A 19451-nucleotide genomic window follows, 5' to 3' on the forward strand; every position below is an offset into this window, starting at 1 on the left:
TATAGTAAATATTAGTTTGAAAACATAAAATAACAAAATAATTACCATACAAACTGATCTAATTACCATAAGTTGATCATCATAGAATTTAAAGCAATCTAATCACCATACATAAAATCATCATAGCTTTTAGAGTGATTAGCCTATACCAATCACCAACGTAAAAGAAATGATAAGTGATTCGTGCAAGAAATGACCTTGTGAAAATTTAATGGCACAAGACATGTTGGGCCTTATACAAGCCATAATCAAGTGAACTTACTATCAACATATTGATTTAAAGAACACAAATGTAATGATAAACATAGCTTCAAAATGATTAAAAAAAACGGCTACAAACAAAAACATAGGAAAAGCTCTTCATAAACTACATTCATCATCAAATCCAAAATCAATCAAAACCATCCCAATGATATTCTGAAGAAACATAAGCTAAATATAACAAAATCTGGATCCAGAATACTATGATTAGTCCAACAGAGAGACAAAATCTCTAACATTTGAGTTCCTAAACAATGGCATTGGCCGCACTTGCAATCCTTGGCCACAGATCAGCACACTCCTTTCCAATTGGACCAGTTATGGCAGAACCTAGAACAGGAGCATCAAGAAGAAAATATCAATTTTAATATCATTTCAACCAGACATTACAAAATTGGATGTTGTCCTGAATAATTGAAATGTTTTTCAATTGGCTGTTTACCTTTCATTTCTCCCTTCGGATTCACAATGACACCAGCATTATCTGCAAACAAAACAAAATTTGAATTAGAAACTTCAAACAGTAAAACATCAGAAATTAGCATCTTCTGAGCAGATACTTGTGAATTGTGACTTAATGACTATGCTGGTTGTCAGAACAAGATAAATTGAAAGAAAACTAAAAAATATTAAACAAAGGCAGTGTCTCCAATCAGAGACATTCTACATGTTTATGAACACCAAAAACACCCAAACTCATATACTGTTATCAAGTAATGGAAACAAAATGAGCGGTGGAAGACTTTTTTTTTTTTGGCCAACATCAAAGACGAGGTTTACCATGAACATTTGAAATATGTAGGGCCCAAATGGAGCACATGCAAGCTTCAAAAGCTTAATGCATCTGCAACGATGGACACACTCAATTTTCCAGACTCGTAACTGTATCAACCATTGAACACTGAAGTAGATACCTGACTTATGTCTGGTGATATGACATTATTTTAACTGATTATCAAGACTACAATGTTTTCAAGACTTGCAGAATTTCCTCTTACAATGTTTGAAAATATATAGGGCCCAAATGGAGCACATGCAAGCTTCAAAAACTTAATGCATCTGCAACGATGGACACACTAGGTTTTCCAGACTAGTAACTGTATCCACCATTGAACAATAAAGTAGATACCTGACTTATGTCTGGTGACATGACATTATTTTGACTTGTTGTATTCAAGACTTGCAGAATTTCAAGTTAAATACCAGGTCACATCATTAACCAGTCATCCCCTACCATACGATAGCAAGACAATCAAAATAAAGAACATTTTATATCAAGTGTCCCAACCTGGACAGGGATGGTAACCATAATAACCACCTGGTATTGGGCTAAGGTTGGTACCTCAATTTAGCTGGGTATGGGAGGTGTAGAGAAACCCTGAACAAAAAAATATTCTCCACACCACATCACCAGGCATAAATACCACCAAAAAGGCAAGAAAAACAACATAAAAATGTTATAATAGTTTATAAACCATAGGTAAGATTCCCAAAATGAGAAAAATGTATCAAATTGCGAAAAGTGAGATCCCAAATGAGGGAAATCCCACTCGATAAAAATATTCGACCAATAAGATAATTTTGCTGGTCTCAGGAAGCATCAAATCATAGTACGCACGGGTTAATGCACGTATCAGGACACCGCTTAACCAGCAAACCTCTAACTTCGGCAAACAGTATAAACACCACTTATCAGTTGCATATCAATATCATATAATTTTTACTTACCCTAAACTATGGAAATAAGTAAAAAACCATCAATAGATCACATATTTCAAGTCCCTTTACCATGTAATGAAACTACACACAACCATAATCATCAAATCTACATAACATAAAAACCGCAAAGGCAGCAAAAAATTTACCTTCAAAGTACATGTAAACACCATCCTTTCTGCGCCATGGCTTGCGCTGCCTCACAATGACAGCAGGCAAGACCTTCTTCCTGAGATCAGGCTTCCCTTTCTTAACAGTAGCCATCACCATATCTCCAACACAAGCTGATGGCAAACGGTTAAGGCGACCCTTGATTCCCTTCACCGAGATGATGTAAAGGTTCTTAGCACCAGTGTTATCAGCACAGTTCACTGTAGCTGCCACTGGCAGACCCAGTGACATCCTAAACTTGTTACCAGCTGACCCTCCACGTCCTAATGACAAACAAAATCAAAAATCACACCTTTTTCAGCTATTAAACAGCTTATGAAAAACAAACTAACCCAAAATTAAAAAAAAAAAAAAAACTACATTTTTTGTTTTTACAAATCCTCAGCATTTTAAATCGGCTAACAGCTATTGAAGCTTGAATTTTTTAAATTAAAAACAGGTAAATTTCATTTCTGGGTTTTCCTGATTTGGGATTTCGTTTATAGGGTTAGAATCATTAAAGCGAATATAAAAGGATGGATTTTTTGCCTTTATTTTTCTCTTTTTCTCGGGAACGAGTGGAAAAGGAAAATGAAACAATAAATTGGATCATAGAAAGAGAAAAAAAGATAGATGGAAACTGACCTCGCTTCGACATTTTCGACGGCTGACGAGAAACAAAGAGCAAAGGCTAGGGTTTTTGAGATTTATATAGAGCAAATTAGGGTTTTTTTGGGTTTTGCGTTTGTTTTGATTCATGACTGTTGAAGGTATGTGGGCCTACAGATATGGGTTTATGCCCTTTTTTGAAATTGGGCCTGGACCCAACATGGGGTTTCCTTAATTGAAACATTGGCTTAATAAATTCTATTTTAGTTTAGGGTTTCTTAGTTATTTAATTTCACGTGACAAGTTAAGAAATTATCATATGTTTTATGTTTTAATTATTTTTTATTTTTATTATATCTTAAAAGATAATGTCATTTCATTAATTCTTTTTGTAAAATCTAAATTTCATTGTCAATATGATTTTTTTTAATTTATATTTATAAAGATAACTCCTCATTTGATCTTTAAATTATTATATATTTTTTTAATATGGTATTGCAGCTTGTGAAATTCTTAACTTCATAACAACAAAAAAAAAAATGTTCATAGTGAGTTTGCATTAAAAGAGTTAGTAACTAAATACGACGCGATAACATCGATTTAAATTTTGAAGCGTAAATTTATAATTAATTTTTAATAAACAATCTACAATAGAAATTATGAGTATTCATTTAAAAAAATTCGAGAAATTGAATAATTCAAAATTTCTTTCTTTTCTTGTATTCTTTCAAAATAAAATGGCTTGTCTCTTGGCATTGTTTTGCTGCAAAAATTCGTGTCAAAGAGAGGGTATTTACGTATCTAGTCAAAAGACTTGGTGGTTTTATTTTTCTGATACAAGGTTGTATCTCGAAGGCATTTCAGTATATCCATTTTGCATGCCTTTATTGATACGGACAAAAGAAGCCTTAAAAAAGTAGCATCTGCAACACATCCATTTCATTTGTTCTTTGAAATCTCCATTTAAGGTTCAAACAAGGCTTGCAAGAAAGACTACAACCAAAGTTATAAATAAAAGTTCATCATCAACTACGAGTTCGTGAAGGAACAAGTCTTGAAACTAACAAAGGATGTATGGAGTTTAAAGGTTACGAGAAGCAGTTATATCTACATTTGCAATGATCCAATTCATTTTGGAAATTTAACCCGGTAAAGGTCTAAGGTCAACATACTCCACAAGCACAATCCGATCGTCAAAAAACCATCCATGTAAACAATGTGCAGCCATGCATTATGCTTTTCTATACTCAACAAACACGCAGCCCGGCCCAAAAATCTGTTGCAGATTGTTCCCCTTCCTATTTTCAGCCTTAGCATCGGATTCAATTCTCACACTACCAGTAGAACCATATATTCTGGTAACTTTCCATTGACTTCCTCCAGCTCCATATCTTCTTTGGGCATCGATTATTTTCAGCCTTCTCAATAGTATCAGAAAGATTTTTGTGTATTTTACACGAAAACTAATGCTACCAAAACAAGCATATTATGACCAAGTGTAAGCCTATTATAATAGTGTATCACTCTCAACAGTATCAGAAACAATGCTTCTCAATTAGACAGTTAATGTGAATTTGACAGCAAACTAGCAAAATGCATTTGAGAGTGAAAAGTAGTAATGTTACCTGGAGAATGCGGAGCAGTTGGGCAAAGGACCGGCCTCTCCCCCTAGCTTCGCTTGGAGCATGAGTGCAATACTGATGAAAGTATGTGCAAAAAGTACCTTAATATAAAGATAATTTTATGACAACTACTTGAAAATTTGAGTCATCACACTCAAAATGCAGCCCCATCCTTTATCTTACAATTTTTGAGCTACATGCTTGTTCTTCCTTTGCTTGAATTTCACTTCTTGTTTGTACAAACAGAACTCCAAATTTTACTGAATATTAATGACTACAGAATATAGAATACATCTGGTATAAAAATTAACTCCACAAACTTGTACATTCAATCAAAAAGGATAAAAATACAATATCTTTTGTTCTGAGAAATCATGGCTAAAATTCCGATTAATGATAGACAACCTATATAAGATAACAATCTGAAACCAGTCAAACTAGCTATGAGTAAACATAAAACAAAAAAAAAAAAATCTCAATTCATGTATAGATACCTAAATTTCAACTTACACACTGTTGTGCCACAGTAAGAAGGTTACAACTAAATAAACTTCAATTTTCAATCTTGCTACCTCGACTGCTGTACAAATTTTGGTCGGAGAGGTGGACTTTGAGTATGGATGCATGCCACTGCAATTGAGAAAGACTGCAAGGCTGAGAGTGTTGATTGAAAACGAATAAAATACAGGCCATCATGAACATTTATCATCCTCAAGGTTGGAGAACCATGCTCTAAACCCTGAAAAATTGAAGTCGAGGCAATGGTTATCACAACGCTTATTCAGGTTATAAAACAGTTATTTGATTGTTAACCATGAAAAAGAATCTGTCCAAACGATGCAAGTGAGGCTAAATCCTAATAGAATTAACCATCAAAGTTGTAAAAGATGGGAAACATAGAGACTGACATACCAGGATGTAAAAATCAAATAACTTGCATGCCTCAGACATTTCTGTTGGAGGTAAACCTACTTCTTTACTTGATCTGGCTTTAAGTATCGTCAGTGGACAGCCCAAGTCCCAGCCACCACAGTCACAATGTCCACCAGATCTCCATCTTTCAATAAGACTAGAGGGGCCACCATTTCTGGTTCTTGGACCACCATGAATACCAGCTGGAACTAGAATATCCATACTTGTTGAGCAATCACTGATACCGCAAGAACAAGCAGAAAGAACTGGGGCTTCCAAAGTGTCAACGTATTGCTTAACCCTAGCTTTCCTGAGAAACTTTAAGCCCCAACCTCCAACTTCTGGCCGAGGATTTTCGGGGAAATGGTCCCTCACAACAATGGCAGTCAATTCAAGATTTGGTGGAAGTTCTTCCTCTAAAATATTTGTCCCATCTAGTGCATCAGAATTCTTGACTATATCTTGGCATGGATCCCAAGAAGAATCCTCCATTATGGAACTTGACCTACGAAATCTAGGCATTGTTCTCTGCTTGGACGAGTGACTGCTCTTGAATACTTCCACCACCTTTTTTGATAGACTCTTATTCTTCTTGTGGGTATGGCTTGAAGTTTGCATCTCCCAATTAAAAGTTCCATTACCACTGAACAAAACAAACTCCGTCTCCATGATTTTAGAATCTTGGGGGCAGATTGAGAAAGAAGTAGACACCTTCATCTTACCAACAAGGTGTGACTCATTATCACTAATCCCATGTTCCTTATCACTACCCTTGCTTGAATGGAACAAGTAAATATAGTCCAGACCCTTATTGTGAGCTGATCCTTCTTTTGACAAATTTGCTACATATACCTCCTTCTGATTATCCAAGGAGAAAACAAAATATGGAATCCCACCCTTCCATGTGCACTGAAGCATTCCCTGAGAAATTGTTGTAGAAGTAGAAGAAAAGGATTGATCAGAGCATGTTGAGTTTATACTTGACACAGAAACAAGCCTTTTATGCATAGTCTCAGATCCATATTTATGATTTTCTGATATGGGTGTTTCACTTCCTATCTTCTGTGAGTAATAGTTACTGAAACCACCAGGAGAGCTCGTGAAGTCATAACTTATTGATCCTTTAACATCATTCAAACTTGGATCAACATCCAATTTACCCATTTTCTGTAACAATGGGCTCTTCAATATATTTGCCATACTCCTGCTGCCCATTATTGAACCTACAACCCACTGTTGTGCAGGACCAATGACTACACTATCAGTCCCAACTGCCAGCGGACAGTCAAAAACAAACCTGCCCAAATCAAATGTACCTTCATCCCTTATTTTAGCTGAATTCAGTCCATCAGATAAAATGCCCATTTTTACAGAGCTCAAGTTCACAGAGATGTTACATTGAGAAGCTTTTGCAGGATTAACATGAATCAATTCCAGGCAATGACGAAGATATTTCTCATCTAGAGTAACCACATGCCTCGGAATCTTATTGCCTATGCCAAAAATACTCCGAAGGAATGAATCCTTTATAAGACTTTTTCCGGCTTGTAATCTTTTGCTAACATTTAATATCAGAGCATGCTGTGGATTTACCCTTCTTGCCAGCTTTTTCAATTTTAATTCAGAATAATTCGTTCCATTCTCTCCTGGCATATCTGTGTTATCTTCCAAGTTTTGCAGCGAATCGTCTTTCCCCACGTCATCTTTCTGTCCACTAACAAATGCATTGTCCATCTTCAGTCTCTGATTAAATATAGTGCTTAATGATGAGCACACCTCGTTAACATTTTCTGCCTCAAAGTGGTTGCTGTGAGTTTGACAGCAGACAGAATCCAAACTATAAAAGCCTCCAACAATCCAATTTGTACTTCACAAGAAATCTGAAGAATAATATGAAGAATTACATCAAGATAGAACCAAAAGAAAGAAACAAATACAAATGGCAAGAAAGCTATGACTCGTGCGCTACCAATCCTCAACTAGAAAGAACAAGGTTAATGCAAATCTTGTTGGAAAGGGTATTTTCAATTGAGAAACAAAACAGAACATGTTGGACTTGAATAATAACTTTATCAAGTAATGATGGAGCTTTGATTTTTTATATATGTAACTATATGAAAGTTATGAACAAGAAAAACAAGAACATATGTCCTACTTTCCCTTGTCTTTTTTCATTTTATTTTCATGGTATCTATAATAGAGGAGATAAAAACAACCAAATGCAAATTAAAAGTAAATCTGTGGGCAATCAAAATCAAGATATATAATACTTCTTTTTTGTTTAAGAATCATAATTATGGCATATAACCAAATTTTAAAAGCTTGATAACATCAACATTAAGATTATAAGGAGGCAAAGGAAGGAATGAAGAAGCAGTGATGGGAAAATTCAGCAGAAAAAAAATTTAAAAACGCCATAACCAGAAATTCATACCAACTTGATTAAACTCAATCAAGCCTACAATCCAGATAGTATAGAAGAAAGAGAGAAGATTACTCAAATTACAAAGATATCAAAGAAAACTGACGGGGTTCACTGTCAAAAATAGAACTCTATAACAATAAACCAGCTTCCATCAGCCAAGCAACTCAGCTACATATAAAACTGTTGAATCACAAGAAAATGAAACATTTGACAAGAAATTCAATCTTAAGGACAAAACTAGTAAACACTTGATATTAAGTAATACCAGAGAAAAAGAAAAGCATAAAGTAACAAAACCCAGAAAAAAAAAAAAAAAAGACTGTCAAAATCAAAATTAGAAGAAAAGTAAAATAAAGAAGAAAGTTGCAAACATTTATGAATAGAATAAGTAAAAAGAGAAACTTTTTTGTTCTCTTACCTCAAAGAAATGGATCCAAGGAACAAAGCTCAACCACCCCAATCCAATAGACAAGCAAAACAAGCAAAAAAAAAGTAGCAGGTGATTCTCAATCAAGAAAAAACTTAATCACCCATTAACCCTGTGCTTAAAAACTCAAGGTAAAGAATAACCACCCAACCAGGATAACAAAAAAGACAGCTTTTCTGTTTCCAAGCACCTTTTTTTTTTTTTTTTTTTTGCTTTTTTTAAGAGTAGAAGTCGATAAGATGTTAACTGTTTGACAATAATCAAGGTTTCTTTTTTGGCTTAAGAAAGAGAGATGACCAAATAAAGCAAAGCTGAAAGCACCCCAAAACTGAAGCAAAAATGGTAAGGGTGTGAAGTCGAAAAATGGTGTAAGCCACGTTTAGTTAAGGAATTTTGGTTCCATCAACCACGTTCTTCCATAGTTTCAAGTAGGACCCAACCCAAATTTTTTTCCCATTTTTTATTCCTTTGTCAAATACAATCCAAAAAAAATGAAAAAGACCCGGTATGGTAGGGAAATCTTCATAAAGAAACCATTGAAAAATACACAAAGAAAAACGAGGAAGTGAGCTGGAACGCAGGATGTGAACAGAAATCCAATAAGGCCAAAAGAGAGAGAGAGAGAGGGCCACTTGCTAAACACGGAGGGAGCACATTAACTGAAATGGACTTTCTTGTTTTAATGTTTTATTTATTTATTTATTGGTTTTTTGTTAAATTTCTTGGATTAAAAACAAAAGTATTTTTCCAAAGCCATGTGAAAGAGAGAGAAAGAGCGACAAGCGTGGAAGATTGGGTTTGATTACCTGAGGCAATGGTCAAAGTGCTGCCGCGTTGGTACTGTTGTTTATTATTCTCTTTTACTATGATTTCATTTATTACACTGCTCATATTCTCTTTTTACTTCTTCTAATTTATTACATCGCAGATCTTATATTAATTTAATGTAATTTCCAATTCATCATCGCTCAGTATCCGGTAAGGATGTAAATTTAATCTCTAAAAAACAGCTAAACTCAACTGTCAATTTTGATAATGTTGATGTTCATAGTTAAAAGATGCGATGATTTATATATTTATATTATATAAAATATTAATAATTTATATATTTATATTATATTTTATATCATAATTTATATCGTTATAAAAATATAATTTTTTATTAAATTTATTTATAATTTTTATTAAAATTTTAAATTATATTATTTTTACATTGTATTATTATATCATACTTAAAATTATAGAATTCAATATATATCTTGTAATATCATTTGATGAACCCTAATTTTAGAATTTTATTTTATTTTGGGTTCATCTTTTGCTTATCTCAAACTGTATGAAGTAGAATATTCCATAAGCTTAGGTTATTATGCTTTATTTTATCGGTGTGTGAAAATGATTTCACTCCGTCGTCGTATTGTTTTATGATTGAATTTTTAAAAATTTAGTTTAAAAATAATATGATGATACAATGAGATAAATTTACATGCCCATCCAAACGAAGCTTTACTTTCTTCCTTTAATTGTTGTTGGAAGTAAAAGGAAAGTAAATCTCCTTTTCTGACCAAATTAAGGAAAGTAAATCAACAAGGTTAATTTAAAAAGTAAAAGAAAAATAAATGAAACATGTGTATGTTACAATACTTCAATGTATAGTCCGGTTACTCCCGGAATAACAAATCCTAACTATTCTTTTTTTTTTTAATTTTTACTTAGGATTTAGAAACACAAAGAAGTAATACAAATCATAATTTAAATTCGAATTTAAATTCAATTAATTTATATAATATTTTTAAAATATAATATTTAATAAATTTAAAATTTGAATCTCGTTCTCTTATTTCTAAGCTATAGTCTTCTTTATGCAAAAAAAATTACAATTTAATCACTCAAATGTAATTTATAATTCAACTATAATAACCTTAGAAAATTGTAAGTAAATTATTTCATTAAAATTTCATTATATTATTAGCAAAGCATAATGTGATTTATTAATAGAATATTGTGTTATTAGTTCAAATAACTAAATTTCAATAACTAACATCATCAATATAAAAAAATCATTATATTACTATTAAGTTAACTTAAAATATACTCATTTTTTTATTCGAATATTTAATTTAATGATTATCGATTTTTTTAATGGTATTGTTTCATCGTTTTCCAAATAAATAATTTAAACTTTAGGATTTTCTTAAGACATACAAATTTAAAAAACAAACCAACTTTTTGAGTTTTTATTTTTTTCCCTTTCATGTATTTAAATGTATCCATTATAAGTGAGATGCAATAAGGAATTGGTTGATGGTTTCTATGCCAAGATTCTTGTGAGTGCAATTATGGGCCATAGAACATGCATTTTGTGTAAAATAGTACCTCCACTAATTTGGAGTTAGGTGCCATCTGACATGGACAACTAAAATCATCCTATTGGCACATCCAAATTTTTTCTTCTCATGTTGAAAGAAGAAAATTTCAAAATCCCATTATTTGATTAAGTCTAATATTATTTGACCCTTTTTTTCATGTGATTATATGTAGGGAATTTTGGTCTTTATTGGCATCAAATGTGATAGAGAAAGGCTAAAAAAAAATTGCATTTTGATTAGATCTTTAACTACCACACCACACAACTACCTTTGCAAACTATTCTTGTATCCATTCATTGCATCAATGTAATTTCAGCCTATGCTTCCCATCTAATTTTCATGGCTCTCTTAAATCAATTCATTCAATATGAAAGTGAAAGTATCACTTAAAATTTCATTTTGCTTTGATTTGATGTGAGAAATAGAAAATTTCATACTTCCTCTTCCTTCCCAAATAATTGTCCTTTATTAATTTTCTTGATCAAATTAACTCAATTTTAACTTTCATTTTCTTGAGATATTGTATTGAATTAAAAAGTTATAAAAAAATAAGCTTTGAATTTTTGAAATTTAAAATTTGCAATTCTTATTTTTTTAAAAAAATTTAATTTTATAATTTTATTAAAATTAATGATCAAATTTGAATTAATTTAATAAAAAACAATAAATTTGTGATAGAGGAAGTAGTATTTTTTCATTATTTACATAATTACACCTAAATGTAATTTTTTTTTCCTTTTAACGTAACTTACAAGACATAAAATGTTCAAATAGAAACAAGAAGCCTATGTTTGGATGCAATTGCATCTCGGTGAGGTACAATTAAATTTAAATATTAATTTTAGTGAGAGTTATTCAATATAAATTTTTTAAAAAAAAATTTTTCAATCGTAATTACAATAATTTTTATTATTATTTTTAATTTCATTGTTCATCTAAATTTCTCGATAAATCATTTTTTTTTAACTTACAAGATTTGATTTTCCATTTTGTCTATATTGAGTACACTTTCGGCTGGCAAAAAAGCCACTAATATTTACTAGCGTGCATACTTCGATTCCATTAGTAGTCTATTCTCCCAAATTCCCGGCATTTTGAATATTCAAAATTTTAAGAAAGAAGTGGGTCCAACAAGATCATAAATTAGACAATTATGGACTCAATCAAATGAATCTATAGTTTTAAACCAACAACCTTATTGAAAAAAATGAATACCATTTTTGTTGTCTTGTTGATCATAGTTTATATTCCGAAATATATTCACTTAGTATTAACCTAGATGTGATACATGTTGATCAAACTATTAAAGATTACAAATTTAAAAAAATTCGTAAAGTTCACTTTTGTCAAACAATGAATCTAATTATTATTGCATTCAAGTGCTTACGAAACGTGCGGTTTGATCATGATTAGGGATGTAATCGAATCGAATCGAGTCGAATAGTAAGAAGTTCGAGCTCGAGCTCGACTCATAACTCGGAGTTCGATACTTAGTTCGAGCTCGATTCGTGATCGAATTTCAGCTACTCGAGCTCATTCAATTAAGCTCGATTAATATGTAAAAATAAGCTCGATTCGTATACTTGATAAAAGTTCGATTATTTATGCTCGAATTCGGACTCGAAATATTTTATTAATTAAAATAATAAAAATATATTTAAATATAAAAGTTCGATTAGGCTCGCAAGTTACTCTAATCGGATATAAGAATACTTGAATTCGATTCGATCGATAAGTCGAGTCACTCGAGCTCGACTCGATAATAATCGAACCGAATTCGAGTTTTCTTCGAATCAAACCCGAGTAACTTACGAGTACTAATGTATCATTTACATCCCTAATCATGACCCAATTAAAAATCATCATTCATTGATAATCCAAGTAAATTATCATGATTAGCAACTTTTAGTTAGGGGGAATTTCGTAATTTATATGATTATGCTAATTACAAATAATTAAAACCCTAATAATCATGATGGAGAACAATTGTTTAATGGTATATATGTACCAACTCCACTCAAAATCTCAATGGCAATATATAGCAAGAGGGGGCTGATTGGAAATCTAAACTAACATCATAATAAGTTTGTATTTGAAGATATAGATAACTGTGGACCATTACTAAAAGTCAACCTTTTTTTTTTTTTTGGTAGATGTTAGTATTTGTTAAACTTTTGAACTAGAGCACATAAATTACCTTGAGGGAGAACAAATTTAGTAATTTTATATCATGATATACATTTTCATTTTTTATATTTTCAATTTAGAAGAATAAATATTCGAATTCTTCTCTTTGAGTAAGAGACTATATATACCAATCATTGAATTAAATGCTCGAAAAAAATTTTTTTTTTTTTTTCGAAATCCAAAAATGTTATTGAAGAGGTTTGGGAAAAACATAAAATTTCTTGATATGCCAAGCATTTGTTGAACAACTCGCAATGATGAATCTTCACATTTGATTTTGAAGGGTCGACTAAGAGTCTAATATGATATATATTTCATTTTACTTATGTTATTTTACTAATATAAGACATATATGCAAGTAATATACTAATAAAAAATCATAAACTTATAAAATCATAAATTTTATTAATTTATAAATAAAAATATAAGAAAACAAAATATATCAAATAAATAATTTTATCTAAATTTATGAATGACGTTCTTTTAAAGAAACAAAATCTTTAAGAATTGAATATAAGCTAAATGTTTCAACAAATTTTCTTTCGATATTGACAATCAAGTTATCTAAACTAAATTTTTTCATTAATTCATTTTATAATTTAACATTAAAAAAATTTACATAAATAAATCATTTATTAATATCATATTTTTAATCAAATATGATAAAACCCAATTAGATACTTCACTTTAAAAGTTAATATGATTTAGCTTGAAATTTTATTTGATCACTCAAAACTGAAAACTCAATTATATCATAAATCAATCCATCAAGTAAAAATCATTTTTACTTACCTATCCAAAATTATTTTTATCTGAGAAAAAATCAGACCCTATCAAATCAATTTTTTTTTTTTAATTTTATAACATGTCATGTTGGTTGTTGCCTAATCTGTGGTTGTTTTAAAATTTATCGAGTCATTGTAAATATATATATATATATATATAAAAGACAATCATTGTTATATATATATATAGCATTAACAAAATATCAAGAAAAAAAATTATCATATAGAGCTAAAATACAGACATAAATAGATTATATAAAAATAAAAATAAACTAATAAATTAATTTTTAACAAATTTATTATATATACTTTTAAAAGGCCGAAAATTTAAACAGCAAACAAAAACAAAGGGGGTTTAATAAACTTTTGAAAATAAAAAAGAAATTATAATAAATAGGTCAAAGAAGAAAGTCTAAATTTATTTATTTTTTACTCAATTAAAAGTATAAAATTAAAAATTAAAAATTAAATTAAGTTTTTTTAATTTATATATTTATAATTTAATATTTGGGAAAAACTAATTAACATTAAATGTTTGTGAATAATAATTTATGGATAAAATAAATAGATAAACTTTAATATATATATATATATTTTTAAATTCTTAATCTACTTTTAAATTTTTTACCAAACTACATACCTGACTGAAGAGAATATTATGCACCTAAGCTGACTCAAACCCGTAATTTCAAAATGTCAACTCTAATGACATGTCAACTAATCTAATATAATCAGTATAAATTATAATATATTTTAATACTTTAATTTGGAGGGCCAATTTAAATTTATTTAATATATATGATATATAAATATGCGTATATAGAGAAAAATTTTCAAAATCTTGGAGGCCCCCTCTGGTTTTGCTAAAGAACCGCCCCTACGATCAAGATTTGGGTTTTGATTCAAGCATGGGCAGTTGTAAGCCGAAGCAAGCTTTGATGAAGCCCACTAGTCATAGGAAAAATTATAATACCAATTTCCCAGTAAGAATGTGCCCAAAAAGAAAAAAAAAATGCATTGCCATTTGGCCACCAAAAAGAACGCACAAAAAAAAGGTGGATTTGACTACATAAATGTGAATATGAAATGACCTAAAGGTAATCAACTAGCAACATCCGATTTTTTTACCTTTGAAGAAATTAATTTGTACTACATGAGTCAAGCATTCCACAATAAGAGCATTTGTTTCAACTCACAATCTAACATGATGTAATTTCTTCAACCAGTGATTTCTGGCAAGTTGGGGATGCCGGATGCCATAGGATTGTCAATTGTGCTGATCATAGACATTGAAGATACAGGGAGGGTGATATACATATCTACAAAAATTACAGTTTTATTCACTGTCTATAGTACCCTGACTTGATTATTTGCATACCATAGGATTCGATTATTCTTCTTTTTCCTTTTTGTTGTTTTTTTTTTTTAGATCAAACTCAGGTGGAGAAATCCTGTCTGAAACAGGGGTCTGCAAAATTGTGGTAGACTTGTTGTTAATGAAACTATATTCAAATCCAGGACTGGCTTGGGTAATTGCATTTGAAGGAGTTGACACCACTAATGTGAGCAAAAATATCTGAGGAATCAACCATGTCTTCCTCTTCTTTCACAACAACCTGTTGGGAAATGAAAGCAAAAGTATCAATACACATCAGAAAGAAAAACTTGGAATTTTATAAAGAAAAGAAAAAATGATCTTACTTCATCATCATCATCTTCTTCATGATTGCTACAAGCTTGCCTAGGGGTCTCTCCAAAATCATCATTCTTTGCAAATCTTCCTCTAACTCGAGGTCGGCTATCGGCTAATGTCTTGCGGCAGGCATACTGCAAATTTGATTGTAACATTAGTACTTTAATTATCCAAATTGCTACATGTTGGACATGCATTGCATATAAAATGTTGATATGAGTGGGAGAGAGAAAAGTGACCTTGATTTTCTTGCTGAAGTTCCTTTCATTCCTTTTCTTCATGTACCTATGGATTTTCTCCTTCCTTTGTTCAACAGAAAGTTTTCCAACTTTGTTGAAAGTTGAATCTTCCAAACTTGAGATCTCTGATGCTAAAGGAGTAGAGCTGGCTGCTGCTCCCACCAGTTGTAAACTGTCACTGCTGAGGGCCTTTTGGAACAATCAGAAAGAAGATTGCAAAGTTAAATGAACTGTAGTTGCTTTTTAATACTAAATGCAATAGTTAGATCATGTCCCTTCCTCTTTTTGGGGTGACATGTTTGGATGAAAGCTCAAAGAAAGTTCATGATACACTTTGGTTTAGTCTAAAATCATAAGGAATTTATGCAGGGTCAGTCAGGATGGGGGACCAGAAGCCTCCATAAATGGTTCTAAAATTCAATGTTTTGCAGTTACCTTCAATGCCAAGTTTCATGTATGGAAAACGATTCGTAAGGGCCTTCTATTAATAATATTTTCAACCTGTAGTTAATCATTCTCAGGGCAAATTTTTTATTTTCAGATTAGAGAGAAATTGTTGAGTGAAAAATTATGGACAAAATCTAGTTCAGAAAGTTCTACAATCCTAATGGACTACTCCAATTTATCAAATGTTGAAAACTAAACAAGCACCTGTAAATCTCCAGGGTTAAAAACTCGTTGCACTGAATCTGGACAGAAAATTCCAGCATTATCACCCTGATATTCCAGGTCTTGTGGTTGCAGTTCAGAGCCCATAAGAATGCTTCCAGCGAAAATCCCAGTAGTATCAGCAGATAATGCAGCAGTCATAGCCCCAGCAGGCATGAAAGTAGTCATGGCAGGACCAAGAAAAGAGCAAGAAGGAGATGAAGGATTTAAAGGTACATAAGAAGGCACCGAAGACAAGCAATCTTCATCAAAAACAGATGGTAACGGCGGCCCCATAAGAGGGGCAACAGGGTCAGCAGTGTACTGAGAGAACCCATCAGCTGCAACATCAGCTAATTGGATTTGAGATTGCACTAAAGATAGGTCAAATTGGTCTTGTTGAGTTAGAAATGGAGGGACAGAAAAAGAAGGGGATTGAGAAAAGTCTATAGAAGCAGAAATGTCATTGTCAATCTCATCTGGAGAATCAAAGATTATGGACAGATTGCTATTGTTATTGTTAGTGGCAGCTATGGCGGTTGTGGTGGCGTTGGTGGTAGCACTGGTGGCAGTGGGGGTGGCTGAGTTAGTATTTCCATTGTTATCTTTGTAGCCATGTAGTGTTTCAATGTCTGGTGGTATGGTAAGATTATTGCCATATGAAGAGTTCTCATCATAGCAACAATTCGAGGAAGCAACCTCAGAGTTTTGCAGGGCGTCTGAGAAAAGATCAGTATAAGAAAAATAAAAAATTGGACCACTAATCGGGCTTGGTATATCATCCTGCAAAAACATGAAAAACCATGTTTAGATAGATCACAAAAGAAAAATTACTTCAACTAGTAAAATCATACTGCAACACATGCAAACCTCAACAACCTTTTCTTTAGGCATACAAGCGTCATAATGCTTCATATTTTCATCTGATGAGGTTTGAACTTTGAATCTAATTCTATTTAGCGATCAACAAAGTTTGAAAAAGAAACTGTTACTTAAAGAACCTGAATTTAAGCACTCGGGTCATCAATCTACTTAGAGCTTCCTGTTGCTCAACTACATTTTTCAATGAACATATTTTATTTTATATTTTTTTTGGTATCACCTTTGGTCAGAATAGAACTCTCTCTTTCTCTGGATACATGAAGGGGAATTTGATGGAGTGATCATAATGGACATAAACCAAGTTCATGGGTGTGGTTGCTAGGCAGCAATCTGGTTTCCATATTTGATCAGAAACATGTAAGTTCTTTCTCATTAGGAGGATAAACTGAGAGTGGATATTTCGTATAAAGAAGAAAATGATGTTTGTGTATCTGTGCTCCATGTGACATGTATGAACTAAAAATCCCCCCCCCCCTCCCCCCATAACCCCCAGTGTTTGCAAAAAATCACAAGCATTTGACAAGGAAAGAAGTTAATGCCATGTTATTTTTGTTCAGTTTATAGAGAAAGAGTCCAACTGTAAACAAACAATTGGAATAGAAAAAAAAAACTACCAAGAGCCCCATTTATGTTTTCCATGTGAATTGTGAAGTGCTCTCTTTTGGGGTCTTTCACTCTATCTAAATCAAGAGAAAATAAAAAGAAAAAGAGAGAATCACAATTAGAAAGGCTTCAACAAGAAGCACGAAAAGTTAGTTATTCCATAGTGATCAAAAGAAAAGTTGAAACAACAATCAGTAAAAAAAAAGGATTAGACTGGAAAGATGGTGCTGTCCCTAAGAAAATGACAGTTGAAATGGGAAATGCTTTGTTATATATTCAAGAATCAAGATTGAATTAATCTCCTGAAGAAATTTTCGTTTTTTGGTTGAAATGAAGCAAAGCCTAGCTTGCAATATTTCACATAAAGTAATACAAATGAAAGCTGAAGAAGGAAATAAAGGAGAGGCATGAAAATGATTGAGCCGAAAATGACATGAAAAAAAAAAAAAACATTAGGGAGAAAGCAACAAAGAACAAAGATAATGTAAATCTGTCAAACATCCTATGAAAGGATTAGACACAAACTCACGTAAAACCTTGTAATAATAAAAACGAAAACCAACCCATCAACGAAAAGAATCTTTGTTCCAAGTTGGTATATAATTTTGTATAAGAATTACACTTCAAACAAAACACAACCAATCACTTGAAAATTATCAAAAAAACAATCACATTCAAGAATTGGGTGAGAATTACAATGGGAAGCTGCTGTTCCGGTGGATGAATCATGTCTTCCAACATGGTTTTCTTCTTCCTTTTTCAATGAACCTGATTAAAGCTCCGTTGAAGTATTGGGACAAATGTCAAAGAAATTATATTAGCTACTATATGACAGCCCTAATTAAGCTTAAAATGTAATAAGACTAAGGTGTATGAAACAAACAAATCCATTTGAAACAAGAGAACAAAGATTTATAAGATGTAAGAAAAGAAACAAGAAAAAAGAATGTTTTGTTTGGTTTTTTCAGTTACAAAAACTAGTTTTTTTCTTGGAAGATAAAACGTTGGCAAAGAAAATGGAAGGTATGGGGTGTCAAAAGTTGGTTATATATGTATATATAGAGGGGAGTTGGAGGAGTTTTTGGGGTTATGTCCGAAAGTGGTTTAGCCAACCTGGAACTCTCTTCTGCGTCAACACGACAATTGCGATGAGCCAAGGGTTTTTATTCACTGCCAACATGGCATTTCAAGATGATGACAATTGGAATATATGACACGTGGCTAAGTTGGTTGACATGGCAGTAAGTTCTGACCAAAAGGATAGAGTTTTTTTTTTCTTTTGGCCAAGCTGAAATTGAGTTGACCAAGCCTTTACCCCATTCTTTCGCTGTTTCTTTGGGAATCAAACAAGTTTCCCCTAATTACCCGCTTGTTTTGTAAATTCAACACTACACTATATAAACAAGTCGTGGGAAACCTCAAAACTCTAATCATCATGTGGCTTTGGTTCACTCATAAATGAAAATTACAAGGTATATACGTACAGCGCGGCGAGAAGAACTTCCATTGCATCGTCCTATCACGTCAAACGCACCCTAAGCCCCTTTATATTAGGCAAATTTTGCTTGAAATAAAAAAAAAAAAAACTACATGGACCGATAAAAAAATATTTGGACACTGTTAAGGATATATTTGGGTTTAAAAAGTAAATTGGTCTTTTTTTTTTATTAGAAATTATCATAAATAATCAAAATATTTTTAACTTTTAAATGTCATGTTTAGAAGTATAAATGATATATTAATACTTGTAAGTTACTAGAATTTAATTCGAATAAAACTCGAATTCGATTTGTTTATTATCGAGTCAAACTCGAATTCGAATAGCTTAACTTATCGATCGAACCGAATTCGAACATTCTTATAGCCTACTCGAGTAATTAACAAACTTAATCTAATTTTTATATTTTAATATATTTTAATTGA

The 19451-nt window shown here is 31.8% G+C and overlaps 3 protein-coding genes across 7 annotated transcripts; all 3 read right to left on the reverse strand.

Moving 5' to 3' along the window:
* Nucleotides 1-347: 347 nt before the first annotated feature.
* LOC111306751 (Ribosomal protein L14p/L23e family protein) lies at nucleotides 348-2806 on the reverse strand. Its single transcript, XM_022904609.2, has 4 exons — nucleotides 2773-2806; nucleotides 2127-2411; nucleotides 704-745; nucleotides 348-591 (listed from the first exon to the last, which is right to left on the reverse strand). Exons 1-4 carry the CDS (start codon nucleotides 2783-2785, stop codon nucleotides 509-511), a joined length of 423 nt encoding a protein of 140 aa, XP_022760344.1. The 5' UTR covers nucleotides 2786-2806; the 3' UTR covers nucleotides 348-508.
* Nucleotides 2807-4656: 1850 nt separating this feature from the next.
* On the reverse strand, nucleotides 4657-8748 carry LOC111306752 (cadherin EGF LAG seven-pass G-type receptor, putative (DUF3527)). 3 transcript variants are annotated; one of them, XM_022904610.2, is made up of 3 exons: nucleotides 8114-8748; nucleotides 5271-7150; nucleotides 4657-5097 (listed from the first exon to the last, which is right to left on the reverse strand). In XM_022904610.2, exons 2-3 carry the CDS (start codon nucleotides 7002-7004, stop codon nucleotides 4927-4929), a joined length of 1905 nt encoding a protein of 634 aa, XP_022760345.2. In that variant the 5' UTR covers nucleotides 7005-7150; nucleotides 8114-8748; the 3' UTR covers nucleotides 4657-4926. The 3 variants fall into 3 exon arrangements, with proteins under 3 accessions (XP_022760345.2, XP_089607681.1, XP_089607682.1); XM_089751555.1 differs by lacking the exon at nucleotides 8114-8748 and adding an exon at nucleotides 7768-7881; XM_089751556.1 differs by lacking the exon at nucleotides 8114-8748 and adding an exon at nucleotides 7705-7875.
* A 5707-nt stretch (nucleotides 8749-14455) lies between these two features.
* On the reverse strand, nucleotides 14456-18554 carry LOC111307417 (uncharacterized). Of its 3 annotated transcripts, none has more exons than XM_022905429.2 (5): nucleotides 18225-18554; nucleotides 16047-16826; nucleotides 15396-15584; nucleotides 15165-15290; nucleotides 14456-15079 (listed from the first exon to the last, which is right to left on the reverse strand). In XM_022905429.2, the coding sequence occupies exons 1-5, from the start codon at nucleotides 18267-18269 to the stop codon at nucleotides 14972-14974; spliced, it is 1248 nt and encodes a 415-aa protein (XP_022761164.2). In that variant the 5' UTR covers nucleotides 18270-18554; the 3' UTR covers nucleotides 14456-14971. The 3 variants fall into 3 exon arrangements, with proteins under 3 accessions (XP_022761164.2, XP_089608064.1, XP_089608063.1); XM_089751938.1 differs by lacking the exon at nucleotides 18225-18554 and adding an exon at nucleotides 16923-17591; XM_089751937.1 differs by lacking the exon at nucleotides 18225-18554 and adding an exon at nucleotides 16914-17347.
* Between the last annotated feature and the right edge of the window lie 897 nt (nucleotides 18555-19451).

The sequence above is a fragment of the Durio zibethinus genome, chromosome 22 (assembly GCF_047325235.1).
Source record: "Durio zibethinus cultivar Kanyao isolate XHJ-2024 chromosome 22, ASM4732523v1, whole genome shotgun sequence".
Classification (NCBI taxonomy): domain Eukaryota; kingdom Viridiplantae; phylum Streptophyta; class Magnoliopsida; order Malvales; family Malvaceae; genus Durio; species Durio zibethinus.

Excerpts from the sequence above, each read along its gene's own strand:
- LOC111306751 (XM_022904609.2), bottom strand. Across the intron at positions 746-2,126 it reads TGTTTACATGTACTTTGAAG|ATAATGCTGGTGTCATTGTG; the intron begins GTAAATTTTTTG and ends TTTTGTTTGCAG. Across the intron at positions 592-703 it reads TCCGAAGGGAGAAATGAAAG|GTTCTGCCATAACTGGTCCA; the intron begins GTAAACAGCCAA and ends CTCCTGTTCTAG.
- LOC111306752 (XM_022904610.2), bottom strand. The coding sequence starts at position 7,004 with ATGGACAATGCATTTGTTAGTGGACAGAAAGATGACGTGGGGAAAGAC. Across the intron at positions 5,098-5,270 it reads TATTTGATTTTTACATCCTG|GGTTTAGAGCATGGTTCTCC; the intron begins GTATGTCAGTCT and ends TCAATTTTTCAG.
- LOC111307417 (XM_022905429.2), bottom strand. The coding sequence starts at position 18,269 with ATGTTGGAAGACATGATTCATCCACCGGAACAGCAGCTTCCCATT. Across the intron at positions 15,291-15,395 it reads ACTTCAGCAAGAAAATCAAG|TATGCCTGCCGCAAGACATT; the intron begins GTCACTTTTCTC and ends TCAAATTTGCAG. Across the intron at positions 15,080-15,164 it reads AAGAAGATGATGATGATGAA|GTTGTTGTGAAAGAAGAGGA; the intron begins GTAAGATCATTT and ends ATTTCCCAACAG.